The sequence below is a fragment of the Glycine max genome, chromosome 12 (genome assembly GCF_000004515.6).
Source record: "Glycine max cultivar Williams 82 chromosome 12, Glycine_max_v4.0, whole genome shotgun sequence".
NCBI lineage: Eukaryota > Viridiplantae > Streptophyta > Magnoliopsida > Fabales > Fabaceae > Glycine > Glycine max.
Genome location: NC_038248.2, coordinates 39,227,543 through 39,243,888, shown reverse-complemented (window position 1 = coordinate 39,243,888; position 16,346 = coordinate 39,227,543). Strand labels below are relative to the sequence as shown.

Below are 16,346 nucleotides of genomic sequence, written 5' to 3'. Positions count from 1 at the left end.
TCTCATTCCATATTTGAGAAGTGAGGGAGAAATTGAGAGCTAGAAAGGATGGAGATAGCTAGGGTTGAACAGAACAGTGAATGGGAAAGGTTTATGTGCAATACACCAAAGTTCCGTCTACGTATCTATTTGTCGTTCAAAGTGTTTGACCACTTGTTACTGCATGCATGCCTACGGCTATTCCAGCATTGTCACCACGGAAATGCATGTGATCAGCATTCTACTGTACATCGCTATCCTATGCTTTCAAAATAAAATATTATAACTTAATAGTGTTTAGATGAATATATATTGATTAAATTAATTTTTAAAAATTGATTTTATAATTAATTTTAAATTTAAAATCAGATTTTTAACGTGAAATTATAAAAAGCAAGCTAAAATAGTGTATATGAATAGTTTCCACGTTTATAAAGCATTGGAGCTTATGAGAGCTGTTGACACCTGGCCCTGCTAGCTGCATGTTTCACGTGCTAATTAAACTATGTTCGTTGGCTTGTGAAACTTGTTTTGTCTCACTTCTTTCTTTCATGCACTGTTTAGGATAGATAATGATTTAAAGTTTTTTGAAAAAAAAAATCATAAAATTAAAGATTTTCATGTTTAATTTTTTTAGTGCAAGACTTTCCGGTTTATTAAAATACAAGAAAACATTCTTTTTAATAATATTAATTTTAAAAAATAAATTTTTATAATAATAAATGATAAAGTTACTAAATCAATCTTGGCAACTGAATCAAGAAAAGTAATCTGAATAAAAAAAAATCTTGGCAATGGTTACTTTTGAGCACTTATAGATGTAAAATGGATAAATTGGACAAATTTTAAATTGATTTATGGAGAATGGATTAAAAAATGATTTATTATCAGTTAAAAGTCCTTTTTAAAAAAATTTAATTAACTCCGGCCATAAGTCATTTAATTTATTTATCGATCATTCGTTGTGAACGGATGTCCGATCCCGTTTAAAGTATATTAGATTGTATTTTTAAATATATTTGTATAAATCAAATATTATATTAATAATTCTTAAAAAAAAAATATGCCCATTCTCATATCTGTCAGGACTTGTCACTTGACCCTTAAGGCCTTAAAGACTTTTGCTAACAGCATCTCTAATAAAAAGAACTCTATCATTTTTAACTCTGTTTTGGTAGGCCCGTTGTCACTATATAGGGTTTAAGAATATTCAATGATTTTCACTTCAACGGTCTACAACTCAATTGAAAATTTTAAAATATTTTTAATAATTATTTTATTTTTTATTTTTGTGTATTACAATTATATAGTTTTAGTACGATAAATTTTAATTGTTTCAATTGAATATTCTAAGTATTATTGTCAGGAATGTGCAATTAATCTATCATATTCCGATTATATAAATTGGACCCTTCAAATAAAATAATTGTGTAATTTTCCAATTGGTTCTTTAAGTACATCATCATAAAAAGAATAATATTGTCTATTAAATGAATATTCAATTGATGTAATTAAAATTTGAAGGACTAAAATAATACAATTATGATACCAGATATACTAAAAGTGCAATAAAATCTATTTTTAATAAGCTTACTTTTATTTAATTGTTCACAAAAAAACTTTATTTCACTTAAAGAATTTTTTTTTTATTTTTAAGTCACCTTGGTGGTAGTTACTTGTATAAGCAACTTTTATATAAAAAATAATTAAATTATAAGAAGCAACATAAACAACCTCATTATGTTAGAGCCAAAGTGACAACCCGAGAACACTCGTCCATAACAAATAACATAAAAAGAAATATAACCAACTGTTATCGAAAAAAGTAATCCAAATTAAAGCTTTGGAATCGAAAGCAATTAAGAGGAATGATTTTCATGAGGCTTATCCTTAGCTGCCATCCACACATGAATATTCTCGTTTAAAAGAATATTTTTTTGTGTAGAAAGTTTCAAATTCATAATCTTTCATTGTGTGAATTTCTTGAGAACCGAAATCACAAGCACGTAAAATCAATGTATATTCTAAAGAAATAACACAGAGACCGAAGTTAATTAGCAATATTCTAGATATTTATAAGGCATGAGTTAAGTTAAGTTGGTCCTATAACAATGTCACATGGTGCATGAATCCATAAAATGTATACTTTTGACTAGAGAATTACTTACTAGAATATTCTAAAATCTCAACATTGAAACTATCATTTGGCTCAATTATAGGTTGGTCCAAAACAACTCATTTATTTTTAATTTTATAGGCATTCATTTATTTTGCTACTATAATTGAAAGTGATCGTCCATGCATGGCTGGTCTCTAATAATAAGATTCTGGATCAGCTGCACCAAGGGATAGTGAAGATGCAAAACAATTCCGAACAACTCAACTTTAAGACTACCAGAGAAAGCACAAATATTTAATACCACCTATAATTAGAGGGTCAAAGTTAACGCATGCACTTATTTTATCCTATCATTATTAGTAAAATTAAAATTAGAAAGGAATATATTCGTTAACAAATATTTAAAATTCTATAGTTAATTATGTTTTTAAATTTGGAAAGACATTTATAATATACAATTTAACAATGTATATATATATATATATTTATAATTATTTGTTAAAAGAATGTACCACATTGTTAGTAGGGGTGTTCAAAACCGAACCAACCCAAACGAAAAATCGCAAACCGCAAAAAAAAAAAATTGAAATCCAAACCAAACCATGAATTTTCGGATTAGTTTGGTTTTTTTATAGAAATCGAGCGGTTTGGTTCGGTTTTGATTTCTAGTTGAAAAATCCAAACCAAACCGAACCAAACTGCATATTTGCACAATATATATTTTTTTAATTTTTATTTTAGTACGTGTGACATTACCCATTAGGTTCTTATTTCTGTGTTGCCTTTCACTTACACTACCATCTACACACTTTGTTATCAATTATTCTCTTTTTTTATATAGGTGTGATTAAGGATTCAATTTGATGTTCATGGGTTGTCTTGGTTTTGTAATTGAATGGTGAGAGATACTGAAATATGATCTTTTTCTTGGATTTGGATAACTGGATTGTTGCCTTTGATCTTAATGATAATATTACTAATCAACTTATTAAAGATTGATTTTGTCATGTAGTATATAACAATATATATGTTGTTGGTTAGGGGAGATTTTCAGGAAAAAAATATTGTAGGGGAGATTTGTAAAAATTTATATTTGATTAGTATTTGAAGGTGTTTGTATGACATGATTTGTTGTTCTAGTCAGAGTTATTCTAGAAAACATGAATAGATTTTAATTTGGATTTGGATGACACATCTCCTTTACATTTTCAATTCAAAGATAACAGTACTAAGTATGATTGAGTATTAAAAGAAACATTAATTCTTTGATTGTTTCACTTGAATTAATTATTGTTGTAGCATATTTTTATGAATTACTTGAATTATTTGATTATTTTATTTTTATATTTTATTTTCTTAAGAAATATTTTATCTACAATATGTTAATTTTTATTATGATTATAAACAAGATTTAATAATTTAAAAAAAATAAAAAAATTGCCCAAACCACACTGCATAGATTGGTTTGGATTTTATTTTAAAAAAAACTCAAACCGAACCAAATTACAGGTTAATTTATTATTTGATTCGGACGTAATTTTGAGAAAAAACCGTCCAAAGCAAAAACCGTCCAAAGCGCACCCCGAACACCCCTACCTGTTAGTATAAATTCATAACGTGTACACTAGTAGTTGGCTTTTTATTAGAAAAATGTTATACTAAGAAATTAAGGCCAATCTAATATTAAATTATTAGTAAATCAATTTTTTTAGTGGCTCAGAAAAAATGCGCATGTATTTGCTCAAAACGAATGTTATGGTTTTACTCTAAATCTTTATAATATCTTTTTTTGTCTAGTGAAGATTAATCTTAAAAGTTTTTACAATTATATAAAAAATTAGTTTAATATTTATGTACTAACAATATAAAATAATTTTATATTATTATCTAATTATAAATTATTATTAAAAATTTTAAAAATAATTCAACAAACTTATCATAATAAGAAGGTATAAGTGAAAGATAGGATAAAATCTTTTGTACTCTTAGTTAATGTCCAACTCTTTTTCTCATACGAAATTCACCTTTAGATGGAGTTATTTTTTATTTGAATTTGAAATATTGATAATAATAATTAAATTGACGTAGCATATTATAAAAGTACAATATCAAAATTTAATTAGAATTGTAGGGCACAATTTTATTACCAATTATATCTAGTTTTGTTTAGGTTATAATTACATTCACATCTGCACCACAGTATACCACTATCTTCATCTTCTTCCAAATCTACGTATTGGGGTCTCTTTTCATCTGAATTATTACACGTTCAATGCTATTTCCTGTTTGTGCATTACAAATTAAATTGAACTATTCACAATTTGTCAATAGTTATTAATTAATTGTATTATTATAGTTAAAAGATTACTGCTGCAATAACTAAAATAAACTATTTTCATGCATCTAATTAAGACCTTAAAATTAAATAATTATTATTACATGACCAGTGTTGTCCTATTAGAGAAAATCATTTAATCTTAATATTTGTTTTCATGTTTGTGCATTACAAATTAAATTGAACTATTCACAATTTGTCAATAGTTATTAATTAATTGTATTATTATAGTTAAAAAATAAATCTAGGAAAAAGTAAAGTAAACATAAATCGGAGACAAAACGATGCCGCTTCTTAGTTCTATCCACACGACGTCGTATATATGAAAGTTTAAAAACTGGCGGGATTGAGAGCCAGTTCAGTCAGCAACAAACAACAATCAAGAGAGAAAAAAATCCAAAACCCTTTCGATTCTGCAGATTTCGCTCTCTTCCTTTTTCTTGAGAAACAAACCCTCCTTCACTTTCCCTCTAACTTCAGAAGCTTCTTCCTCTTATTTCTGACCATGAATTCCCAAACCACTGAGTTCCCCATGCCTGATGAAAGGGAGCTTGAAGCTATAAGATATTGCTTCCAAGTCGAGCTTCATTCATGGGAAACTCAGTGGTTTGGGAATTCATGGTCAGAAATCAGAGGAAGAAGCTTCTGAAGCGAAGGAGAGTTTGTTTCTCAAGAAGAAAGAGAGCGAAATCTTCAGAATTGAAAGGGTTTTGGATTTTGTTCTCTCTTGACAGTTATTTGTTGCTGACGGAACTGACCCTCAACCCCCCCAGTTTTTAAACAAGCTGAGTAAGTTGCAGAGAGCACAAGCAAGTTGCCAAGTTCCTAATGACTTGCTCTAGTGACTGATGATTATACTAATTTTTCCCACTATTGATACAAAGAGAGAAATCGTACAAAATCCAATATTCCATACCTCGCTTTCAGTATCTCTATCACCTATCTCCCCTATAGTTCGCACACAATGGCCTGATGGATATCGAGACTGACAATCCCAAGAATCAACATCCACAATAATCCTCTTATCCAAAAGGTTCTCAACTTGACGGGTTTGGATTCGAATCTTGGGAATTCTGCGATCTTTGGAGACAAACAAGGCATGGGCAATACCACCACTCCCTGCAGGCATAGGCATTGGCTCCAAAGATCCACAATACCTGAAAAGAGATTTAAATATACCAATCATGAAACAACAGAACATATACACTTAGAAAATGAAATATACAGACACAAACTTATTGGTTAACATTTCAGCAAACAAAAAGTACTGATAACTGATAAGTTTAACAAGATCAACATTTTAATAAACAAAAATTTCTGATTAGTTAACAAGGTTTAACGTTTCTAAGAACAAATAGCATATCTATCTTAAAGAAAGAATCTACATGAACCTTTATGCTCAAAGACATGACAAATTTTCCTTTAGATTTTACTTTAATTTTTTACCTTATGTGTTGCACCTAAAGCTACCTAAAGTATGACATATGAACTATGAAAGAATAGGTAGCTAGTGTGCCACATAATCACATCACAAAGATTAATTATAAAGTTAACTATCCCATTTGCATTGACAGTATAAACAGTAAACGTATTTTGACAGTTACAAATATATTACCCAGAAAAAAGATGCTGTACACATCTAATAATGTCCTACAGATATGCAGATGAATAGATGTAAACAACATTCATGAGCCTACACCAATGTGAACAAACAATTTAAAATTTGTTCGCTTTGCAGTTTGCTTGCCAGGTTCCCTATTTATGAGGCAATTTTAGTGGATGACAAAATTTCTTGCTTTCGTGAAATGGAGTTTGAAGAAGTCCTCAATGTAAAAATAATTGCAACCTTAAACTTTGGTAGATTTAATCATTGATAATAGAGTTCAGAGTACAGAGAGAGTGAGGGAGAATTTAGGGAAAGAAAATGTTATTCATTTAATTGTGTTTTACAGAGAAAAAAGTGTATATATAGAACATCAAAGCTTCTCATAGAAGCAACTAACTAACTGCTGACTCAGGAGCTAACTAACAGATTAGTCTAACAGAATTGTAACTGTACAAACAGAACAATAGGTTACTCTATTAATTGACACCATTTCATAGCCTCTATGAATAAGTGGTCAAGAGTTATATCTTTACAGCTCCTATTTTTCTAGATATAAGTTAAATTTCAATACAAGGAAGGTGGGCCTGTGCATTGTTCACACTTCAAGGCCCGAAGAACACTTGTTTTAGGAGGTCTGTTAGATATAAAAACCATTCGCAGAGTCTTTGCCTAAGAGAGTAAACTTTTGGGATATTTGGTCATTGACAATGACTACAAAATTTTAAAAAAAAAAAAATTCCACCAAACAAGCATAACTTGCATGAGTGTAGAGCACCCAATCTCTGACAACAAACCAGCAGACCTATATGTTCCAGTTCCATTTGCCTTGTATTAACTTAGAGGATTTGTTGATGGAACAATACTCGAGATGGTTAAGGATTTTTAAGAGTGTTGCATTCTAAAAGGGCAATGTAATCCATATTCTGCTATGAAAAAACTGTGAAGGCACTTTCCCTTATCATCGGTACTTACCAAAGTTGAGACTGAGGTTATCATTTCTATCTTTAAAGGAATTATTAGTTCAAGATTGAGCCAATACAAAGTTTTGGCTGTTCAAAAGGTATAAAAATAGATCTCATCATCCAATTAAAGTATTTAATAATTTAAATGCCAAAATCCCTCCAAAAGAATGAGAGAACACTTTCCTTTTATCCTATTTCTGTTTTTATATTTGTGGAATTCTTTCTTACACCAGTCCTTCCACATGCATCCACAATTCCTCATGGAGAAAATTTTTATTAAAATAAGGAAAAATAACTACAGAATGTTCACAAAAACATTGCTGCAAAATGTTTGCCTTTATGTGCTTTTTAACATTTTAAGCCAAATAGGTTGATGCTAAAATGATGTAGAAAGCAACATAGGCTCATGTGCTAGTAAAATGAATGCACCTCATTCACATATGGTGCCAATTAGCATTAGAAGAAATGTGGTCAACAGCTACAGCCAAAAATCCAAAATTACATTGCCGCTTCGGTACACTTCATCTTTTATATTTTTGTATTTAAGTTCAGATCTATCTCTACATTTCTCTACCAGTTCTTACTAATTCACACAAAAACTGATATAAAACAATGACAATAGCAGAACATCCCTTACTTAATGGAGATAAAGAGACATTAGTTTCCTCTAATGAAAAAAGGTGAATTCAGATTCCAATCAAATGAATACCAGTTTGTAAGTAAAACAGAAATGCTTTGTTAAGGGAAAAGGAAAACAAGAGACGTCGGATGAAACCCATGCATCTAAAGTCTAAACTGTACAGCAGAGCTCAATTATATGACTAAGATCATAACCACACAAATCATTGTTAACCTAATTAACATAAATGCATGATTTCATTAGCCTATACAATGAACTTAAACACTATTTACATATTTCCAACATGCTCCACGTAATTAAAAAGATACTTACGAATGCCAGTTTCTCTTTATAATGCCAACAATACGACCAGAAGGACGACTGGGCACAGCATTTACTTGTTCAGAAGAACCCTGCTGAGGAATAGTTCTAGGTGCATCATCAGCACTATTTGGAGCTAGATGAACATCTTCATCCTCATCCTCGTCTTCTGCAAGCAAATAATATTACTTGAAGGAGAATTCAAATAGAAAAACAAGTTCACAGGCATGTGCATACACAAAGACTGAAGCTATTTCAGCCTTACGAAGTAGCATGCACAGGTCAAATACAGTATGGAAGAGAAGAAAACAAAGCAGCATGTTTTCACACTTATCCAGCTCATATTAAGGCAACTTTAATATAAATCTCTCAATAACTTAAATATGTGAACATGCAGCACTAATGAAAAGCTCTTGGTATTAACGTAATTGTACTTTCAGTCCTAACGCATCTCATCCCCTCTTTCCCTTGTATTTCTTCTCTCCTATAATAAAGTTTCTTTTTCCGTCCAAAATAATAAAAATAATATAAGTACACAAAGAACATTACTGTCTGACTTAGTCAAAAATCATGAACCAAATGATAATAACCTTGGGAGAACCACACCACAAAACTAGCTATTCTAACTGGAGAGCCCAAGGCCTTATAAACCCCATATTAGAATCCCATACTTCCAATGAGGGACACAAGTACCATAACTTGCAATTGGATCCTAACACAAAATGAATGGGAAGGCTTATTTGTGAATTGAAATGCATCATAAATTGTAGGATTTATGATAAATTACTAGAAATAGCATATAATATATTTTATCAAAATAAAACATTACAAACATCCATATATTAGCATTTTCAATCCAAATAACTCATTATTTAGTTAACGAATTGAAACATAAATTTCAAAATAAATTGAAATTCATGACATATAGTCGAAAGGGAAAAAAAATGAGAACACTATCATTGTTGGACAAAAAAATATCATAAAAAGTAGAAAATAACAAAACATAGTAGGGTTTCTTACATGCAAAGTGGACTAGCAGACCAAAAGTAACCAGAAAACAGGAGTTCTCATGGGAAGAATAGAAAAGGGGCCCAGGCAACAGATTTATGATTGAATTTCTTTTTATATGGAGACAGACAAAAAGTTCAGCACTCTACTCCTGTGAGAAAAAAGGAAATTTTTCTGATTGTGCTTAAATGTTTTTTCCACCAACATAATTGACTTATTGATATTCAAGAGCATTACAAAGATAACCAGTTTACCAGAGAACAATTAACGATACCAAAATTGCTCTCGAATAGTATCTCGGGATCAGTCTGAACCTAGATCTCCTAGACCAACCCAGTTCACCTGGACCGATAACTTGAGAGGCACATAACACCAACAAGGGGGCAAGCGTAGAACATGTGACCCTGGACAGGTCATACGGACCATGTGACCATAACTGCCTAACTTTCCTACCCAAACTTGCATGTATAAAACGAACCCCAAGTATGAAATTTAACCCAACTCTCATAATCTACTCCCTATCTTCTTCATACACTAACTTGGACGTCGAAGTGCATGCAAGTACTCCACCGTCGCTGCGTATCCCCCATCACCACCACGCTCCACCACCACACTCCACCGTATGACATCTAGAATTCTAGATCCGGACCAGATCTTTGTTGCTGAACCGGTTCTTCACCATTTCCACCAAACACCAAGTTCACACGGTTAAACAATAGACCATACTCAAGAAATGTGTTACTTTCTTCATGGCTTTTTAGAAAAGATGGCAAATGTCTCCCAAGTCTGAGAAATTTGAACACAAATTCTCTGAAGAAGAATATCTTCAATTGAAAGCCACAAACCAAGCTCAATTATCTTCTGCCACTATTGCTTCAACAGCTTGTGTCTCACTATCTGCTAATTGTCCATGGATAATCAATTAGAGTGCCTCTAATAACATTTCTAGTAACCTATCTTCATTCTCCTTCTAAATATCCTCATCTCATTAGCAAATGGGTCTAAGGTTACTTCCAAAGGAATTGGTCAAGTTTCCCTCTCTCCTTCATTAAACTTGAAATATGTCCTTTTCACATCCCTAATTGTCCTTTTAATTTAATCTCTTTAAGTCAATTAACTCGGTCTCTAAATTGCCCAGTAACATTTGATGTTGAACATAGTATGGCTCAAATGAATGTAAATCTTAAGGTCTCTACTATATAGGATCAACTCCTTCTATGGCTTGTGTTGCTACTACTACATTCCCAAAGATTCTCCATGATGATCTCAGTCATCCAAATTTGTCAAAATCAAAGCATATGGTCTCAAATCTTGAACTATGCAAATGTTATCTTGTGAGTCTCGTCAATTAGACCAACATGTCCGCTCTTCTTTTCCAAAACCAATTGAAAGTAGACGTAATTCTACTTTTTCCCACTATTCTCATTCAGATATATATGGTCCAAGTCCTATATCTTCCTTTGGCTTCAAATATTTTTTATCGATGAATTTTTTCCATGCACTTGGGTGCATTTTACGAAGAATGATCAAAATTATTAATATAGCCACTATTCTCATTCAGATTATTACAAGTTGCAAGTCTGCCTTGTGGCAGGGTACAAATAATCTAGCAATTAACATACCTTCATGGGCTATAGATAGAGATGAGACTCCTTGCCACTGGTCCTGAGGCAGAAGTTCAGCTGCTTCAATATCCCCATCAAATGCTCGATTCATGTTTGAGCGCCCATAAATAATTATTTCATCACCGATGCTCTCACTCCCAACATATGCTTCAAATGGATTATAACGGTTAACACGAAGTTTCCCTTGATGATATATTCCACGATGCAAACCAGAAGTAATTTCTGACATCGGCTTATGCTGAAAATTAATATAGCATCAATACTCCATCCTGTCATTTTAACCAAATGTGCAGACACACATTACTATATAGAAATGAAATTAACTGGATACCTCGGAGTAGATGACTTTCCTCTTGGATGGTCTAAGATCTTCAACCTCTTCCATGTCCACATCTTCAGATGCAGGCCGCACAAGCAGATCAAGTAAATCAGGTTGGTCCAAAGACTTCACATATGACTCAACTGAAACAAAAGACAAATTGAATAGTAAGATTTTAGGATGACTTCATTCAACAAAACTGTTAGTTTTGATATTCCTCAAAGACACAGCAGAAGTACAATGGATGTCTAGCTATTCAACATACATTTCAATTACCATGAAAGATAACTACCTGTTTCGGCCAAAATGCCCTCTTCACTAGCCTTCCTTTTGTTCTCTTGGTCATTAGTTATAAGCAACACCTTTACTGCACCACCAAGATGATTCTGATACCACTGAGTAGCCACTCGAATAGCTGCATTGCCACTATTTAAAGTTAAAGCCTCAAAACAATTTTATCTTTATTGGCAACTCATGTAAAAAACCATCCAATGAACCAGAAAGCATATAAAAATATAAAAAAAAAAATTATAAATTCAAAGCCCATCTGAAAAGCCAACCTCTATCATTCCTATCATTTTTAGTTTCCCCACTCATTTCCTTAATATATGTATCCCTGCCAATAGAGAGAGAAAATATCAAATCAATATAGGTAGTTGTTGGATATGCAGCAAATTAAGAAACTGATCAACCTTACTGCATCCTTAAGTTTCCCTTCCTCTCCTATGTAATACTGTAACACAATCTCACCCTAACTACAAAGTACAAACTAATAGTAAGTCACGAAAAAGGGGGCCAAAAAGAACTACCTGTGGTATTCATTGGAAAAAACAAAGAACTTCCTCATGGAATGGCTACAGATAGCTCTTATACGGTTGTAAACAGACATGTTCTTGTTCTTAACCTCTTCCAACACAATGGACAACACCACAACATCGTCAATCGCCGGATTCTCCAGCAAATCAATCTGCAGCAACAACACACATTCCAATTCACAAAAAAAACAAGCCTAAGTTGAATTAAGGCGAGAAAAATAGAGGAGGAAGCGGACCTGGTTGAGAACGACATTGGTGTCGACGAAGAGAATGGTGGAAGGCGAAGCACTGAGGCGAGCACTGGAAGAATCGCAAACGGTGCAAAACGGTGCGCCGCAGTATATATCGTCGCGCAGGTAGTGCTCCCGCACTTGGTACTCCCAAACAAAGAAAACAAAAATAATTAATTAATTAATTCATAAATAAAAGAGGCATAAAAAATACAAAGAAAAGAGATTGAGTAAGTTAGGGTTAGAAAGGAAGAAGAAGTGTGTACCTTTATGACTTTGCCACCTTTGGTTTTCTTGACAAAGGACTTGTTGTGGAGCATGTTGACAGCGGAGGAGATTGCTCTGCGCTGAGTAACCCTACTTTGAGAGTGTGTTCGTTTCGAAGCTTTCTCTACTTTGGAATGGTGAAGATGCTGGCGTGGAAAAGAAAAAGTTGATTCTTCCGGGAAAAAAAATTCACTTTAGCGCCTAAGAAAGGAACCGGTGTTGGGAGTGGGACCGCGGTGTTTTCCGGCGGTGATCACAATCGCCGGAGTGTCGGAGCAGGACGCAGGTGCGGGCGTGCAGCGGCGGCACTGTGGAGGTAGCAGAGGGCAAGCAGTTCAAGAGAATTGTAACGAGTGTTAAGTGGTGCGAAAGGTGTAGAAAATTTGACCGAATTACCCTATGATTAATTATGACTTAATCATACAATTAATTTCTTAATTATAACGAATTGTACATTTTTTCCTTATGATCCTGTGATTACTATCATATGTACATTTGATAAAATTGATGTGTATATTTATTTTTAAATTAATGTTTTTTTTTTTGCATACATGTTTATCTATGATCTTTCATAATCTACAATTTACTTTTTTGCATTACTCAAAGTCCAATTTTTTTTTTTTGCATTGCTCAAGTACAATTTTTACTCTGTCATTATTAAAGATAAAAAAATCATATTTTTTGTCTCTCATTTATTTTCTGTTCACGATATTTTAGAATAATATAATATGTGGTGGTCATTCATGATATTTTAGAATATAATACATGATAGTCTGAATAGGAAATCAAATTTATGAATTAAATTACTGAAAAATTAATTATAAAACTAAACATAAATTGGAAGATCAAATTTACAATTTTTTCTAAAAAAGTGTAAACACACAAGAAGCATTAGTATTCATTAACATTCACATAACTTTTTTTTTTATTTTTTTGTGGGCGAGTGAGGCTAACAAAAAAAACATAAATTATTAAAAGTCATGTGGAAAAGAAATAAAAGCTACATTTAGCTAAGAGAGAAATAAAATTTGGAATTACATAGAGATCCTATAATATATTTAAGTAATATTCTTTTAAAGAAAAAAACATTAAGTAATATATTGATGCTAATTTATTGGAGAAAATTTTGTTTTGTGAGTCTTTTTTAATAACGTTGATTTAACAAATTGTCGTGATAAATACAATTAAAAAGTATGTTTTAATATATTTTTATATAATGAGTGAAAAATTGCGAAAATGTACAAATCATTTATTACCGTTATTGTCAAAGAATATGGTTTTACAATCACGAGGAGAACATAAATAAGCAAGAGCAATAGCTACACGTATTTGTAGCCCTTTTTCCGCATAGCACATAAGATGGATTAGGCGTTTCAATACCTGCCAAAGAATAGATATGAAAAATCATATATCCAATAAAGTAATTTTTTTTTAAAAAAAATACAGTTTTAATAGATTATTATTCTCATCTATGACTGAACTAAATCACCCAGATAGAATTTGCAAGAAAACTCACTTGCCCCTGCATCTTCTCCTCTAATCTTTTTAATGTGGTTTCTATACACTGTTTAGTAGACTGCAAGTTAAACCACAATCACAAGGAAACCCACTTTAATATATTGGTGAGAGAAAGGTGTTCTGTTAGTGACCATTAATAACAACTAAATTATCATTAAGAAGAAATTAATAGCAACTATAAATTATCATCGAGAAGAAATGCAAGTATGTTAAAAATAAATTCTGTTACTTTAATTACAAAGAGTAAATGAACATACTTGATATTTGAAATGTCCATCCTTCAGTTTCTGAAAACCACCAGCCTCGATAAAATCCGCAAGCTGTTACATCAGTGGCAGCATATAACATCATCACTGCACATCAATGATTTCTAAAGGGCAACATACAACGTTGGCCAAGTAAAGAACAAGGAAATTAACTTCACCTCATTATCAGCAAGACCATAGAGAGATAAAACAGCTTGATTATGTGATTCCTAATATATGCAAAAAAGGAAGGAAAAATGATGAGAGCAAAAACCAATATATATATAATCACCAAAACAAGAGAGCATATTTGTACCAAAACAAGTGAGCCCTAACACAACTATAAGGTTGAGCGTTGGTGACCGATTGGTCACGGGTTCGAATCCAGAAACAGCCTCTTTGCATATGCAAGACTAAGGCTCTATACAATGACCCTCCTCCATACCTTCACTTAGTGAGACTGGGGTATGTTAGTTTTATTTGTTGTCATTTACATATAAATTAAGAAAAATCCACCCAATATGAGTTAGGTTTAAGAAAGGCGATCCCAAATACAGCAAAAAAATACTCAGGGTAGACAATAGTGTTAGAAAAATTCTTAAGGAGGCAATGCCTACCATGGAATCCCCCCAATCAACATTAACTATATGCAAGATTGTATGGCTATATTAGGCCTGCTTGTTTAAGCTTATTTCTTATAAAAAAAAAAAAAGGGTTTTAAAGGCAACTTTTTTAAAAACACTTTTCTTAAGTTTAAACTTTAAGCAAACTGTCCCATTATAAGCACACATCTACAAGGAGGGCAAAAAACAAGATATTATTTGAGAATCCTAGATCAAGTTGATCAGTTACTGCTATGATAATTAAAAGAATCAATTCGAATACTTCAATTTTATATTCCTTATAAGCATACGGCCAACTGATTGCTGCTAGTAAGTAGTAATAATCACCGGTGCCAAACTCCCAAGTGCAAAAACCGCCATTTCCCCATGACTATTAAGCATGTCAAGTAATTGTGGAATAACCCCTCTTTGGATAATATGAACCTGCATGAACAACAAACCATGAAAGTCAATAAGAGGATTTCATAACTCAGATTTAGCATATAAAAAGCTTGCAACACAAAGCTTAATCCACCTTGCAATCTGAATCTGTTGCTGCAAATATACCAATTAAACGGGCTGCTTGCTTTTTGCTACTCCAACAGCCAGAACTATCATTGAAATTATGAACTTGCAAGGATTACTTGAGGGACAGAAGTACTAAATTACTAATATGAGAGTAGTAGCTGACTTTCAGCAAACAACTATAATGTTCAATAATTCTTCTATGGATTGCTTAGAGTTCAAAACCATGACCAAACTAGAAGGTTACCTAAGTAAACAAATAACAGGTTCTAAAGCCCCAGCTGCAAGCACTTCTTTCGTAATATCTGGCGATGAATGGACCAGCTTTTCAATCACAACACCCTACAAAAAAGCGCTTATTCAGCTAGTGCTAGTACATTATTTAGAACTTGCAAGCAGCAAATTAACTGAATAATACATGGGATTGTGTAAAGTCATATAAGCATCTTACCGCCTCGTAATGCATTTTTGAATCCTCTGATTGAAGCATTAGTACAAGAGTGCGTAATGCACCGCATTCAACAATCTGCAATTTTTTTATTCACGTACACAATTACAACAATACAATCCATCACATAGTTTACTGCAGAAAGTCAGCTACCTGTTTTTTATTGTCATGATTATCATATGCAAGAGTTGCCAACCCCGATGCAACTGCTTTCTGTAACTCTGTGACATTGAATTCAACCAATTCAACAAGAGGAGGGATACCACCTTCCATCCTGAATATACCATATATGTATATATAAGCATAAAGAATAGAATAGTTATACGGCATGAAAAAAAAGGGAGAGAAAAACAAACCTGACAAGAGTCTTAATGTTGGTATTATCAGAGGCAAGATAGCATATTGCATTAGCTACTATCCTTAGAAGACCAACAAGTGGACTACAAATGGGACAGCTCTTGTGCCTTCTTAACAAATCTACGAGACAGGGCAAGGCTCCAGCATCTATAATAAGTTTTTTATGCTGTGGCAGTTGATAGTTGATACTACAGATAAGAAAAAAAAACCAGTTAAGATGCTTCACAATTTCGTCATATATAATAATCATGGTTTTAAATTGCCGTTGTGATCGCGTTACAGTGAGCCAGAAAACCCTTATATTGCGAGAGAATGCGGCAGATGCAGCCGCCATGCAATTGGGGAGTGCCAAAATAGTTTGAAGTAACGAACCGCAATTTAAAATCATGATGATAATAATAATAATAAAGAGTAAAACTTAACAGCAAGTCTTCCGAGAATGCATG

The 16,346-nt window shown here is 32.5% G+C and overlaps 2 protein-coding genes across 8 annotated transcripts; both read right to left on the bottom strand.

Moving 5' to 3' along the window:
- Window positions 1-4,727: 4,727 nt before the first annotated feature.
- LOC100798683 (exosome complex exonuclease RRP44 homolog A) lies at window positions 4,728-12,589 on the bottom strand. 7 transcript variants are annotated; one of them, XM_026124693.2, is made up of 9 exons: window positions 12,205-12,570; window positions 11,945-12,078; window positions 11,703-11,860; window positions 11,454-11,509; window positions 11,186-11,308; window positions 10,906-11,036; window positions 10,572-10,812; window positions 7,954-8,107; window positions 4,728-5,590 (listed from the first exon to the last, which is right to left on the bottom strand). In XM_026124693.2, the coding sequence occupies exons 3-9, from the start codon at window positions 11,780-11,782 to the stop codon at window positions 5,272-5,274; spliced, it is 1,104 nt and encodes a 367-aa protein (XP_025980478.2). In that variant the 5' UTR covers window positions 11,783-11,860; window positions 11,945-12,078; window positions 12,205-12,570; the 3' UTR covers window positions 4,728-5,271. The 7 variants fall into 7 exon arrangements, with proteins under 7 accessions (XP_025980478.2, XP_040863560.1, XP_040863559.1 ...); XM_041007626.1 differs by having other exon boundaries at window positions 7,954-8,110; window positions 12,205-12,568; XM_041007625.1 differs by having other exon boundaries at window positions 7,954-8,110; window positions 11,945-12,589.
- Window positions 12,400-16,234, bottom strand: LOC121172671 (ARM REPEAT PROTEIN INTERACTING WITH ABF2-like). Its single transcript, XM_041007254.1, has 10 exons — window positions 16,164-16,234; window positions 15,900-16,088; window positions 15,697-15,817; window positions 15,547-15,621; window positions 15,343-15,437; window positions 15,106-15,163; window positions 14,919-15,014; window positions 14,148-14,198; window positions 13,981-14,043; window positions 12,400-12,513 (listed from the first exon to the last, which is right to left on the bottom strand). The coding sequence occupies exons 1-10, from the start codon at window positions 16,232-16,234 to the stop codon at window positions 12,400-12,402; spliced, it is 933 nt and encodes a 310-aa protein (XP_040863188.1).
- Between the last annotated feature and the right edge of the window lie 112 nt (window positions 16,235-16,346).

Coding starts and splice junctions, on each gene's coding strand:
- LOC100798683 (XM_041007625.1), bottom strand. CDS start 11,782: ATGTCTGTTTACAACCGTATAAGAGCTATCTGTAGCCATTCCATGAGG. Junction 11,037..11,185: donor GGGCATTTTGGCCGAAACAG/GTAGTTATCTTT, acceptor CTTTTGTTTCAG/TTGAGTCATATGTGAAGTCT. Junction 5,591..7,953: donor ATAAAGAGAAACTGGCATTC/GTAAGTATCTTT, acceptor ATCTCTTTTCAG/GTATTGTGGATCTTTGGAGC.
- LOC121172671 (XM_041007254.1), bottom strand. CDS start 16,234: ATGGCGGCTGCATCTGCCGCATTCTCTCGCAATATAAGGGTTTTCTGG. Junction 15,164..15,342: donor CCTGTTATTTGTTTACTTAG/GTAACCTTCTAG, acceptor CTGTTGGAGTAG/CAAAAAGCAAGCAGCCCGTT. Junction 12,514..13,980: donor ATGGACATTTCAAATATCAA/GTATGTTCATTT, acceptor CTACCTCCACAG/TGCCGCCGCTGCACGCCCGC.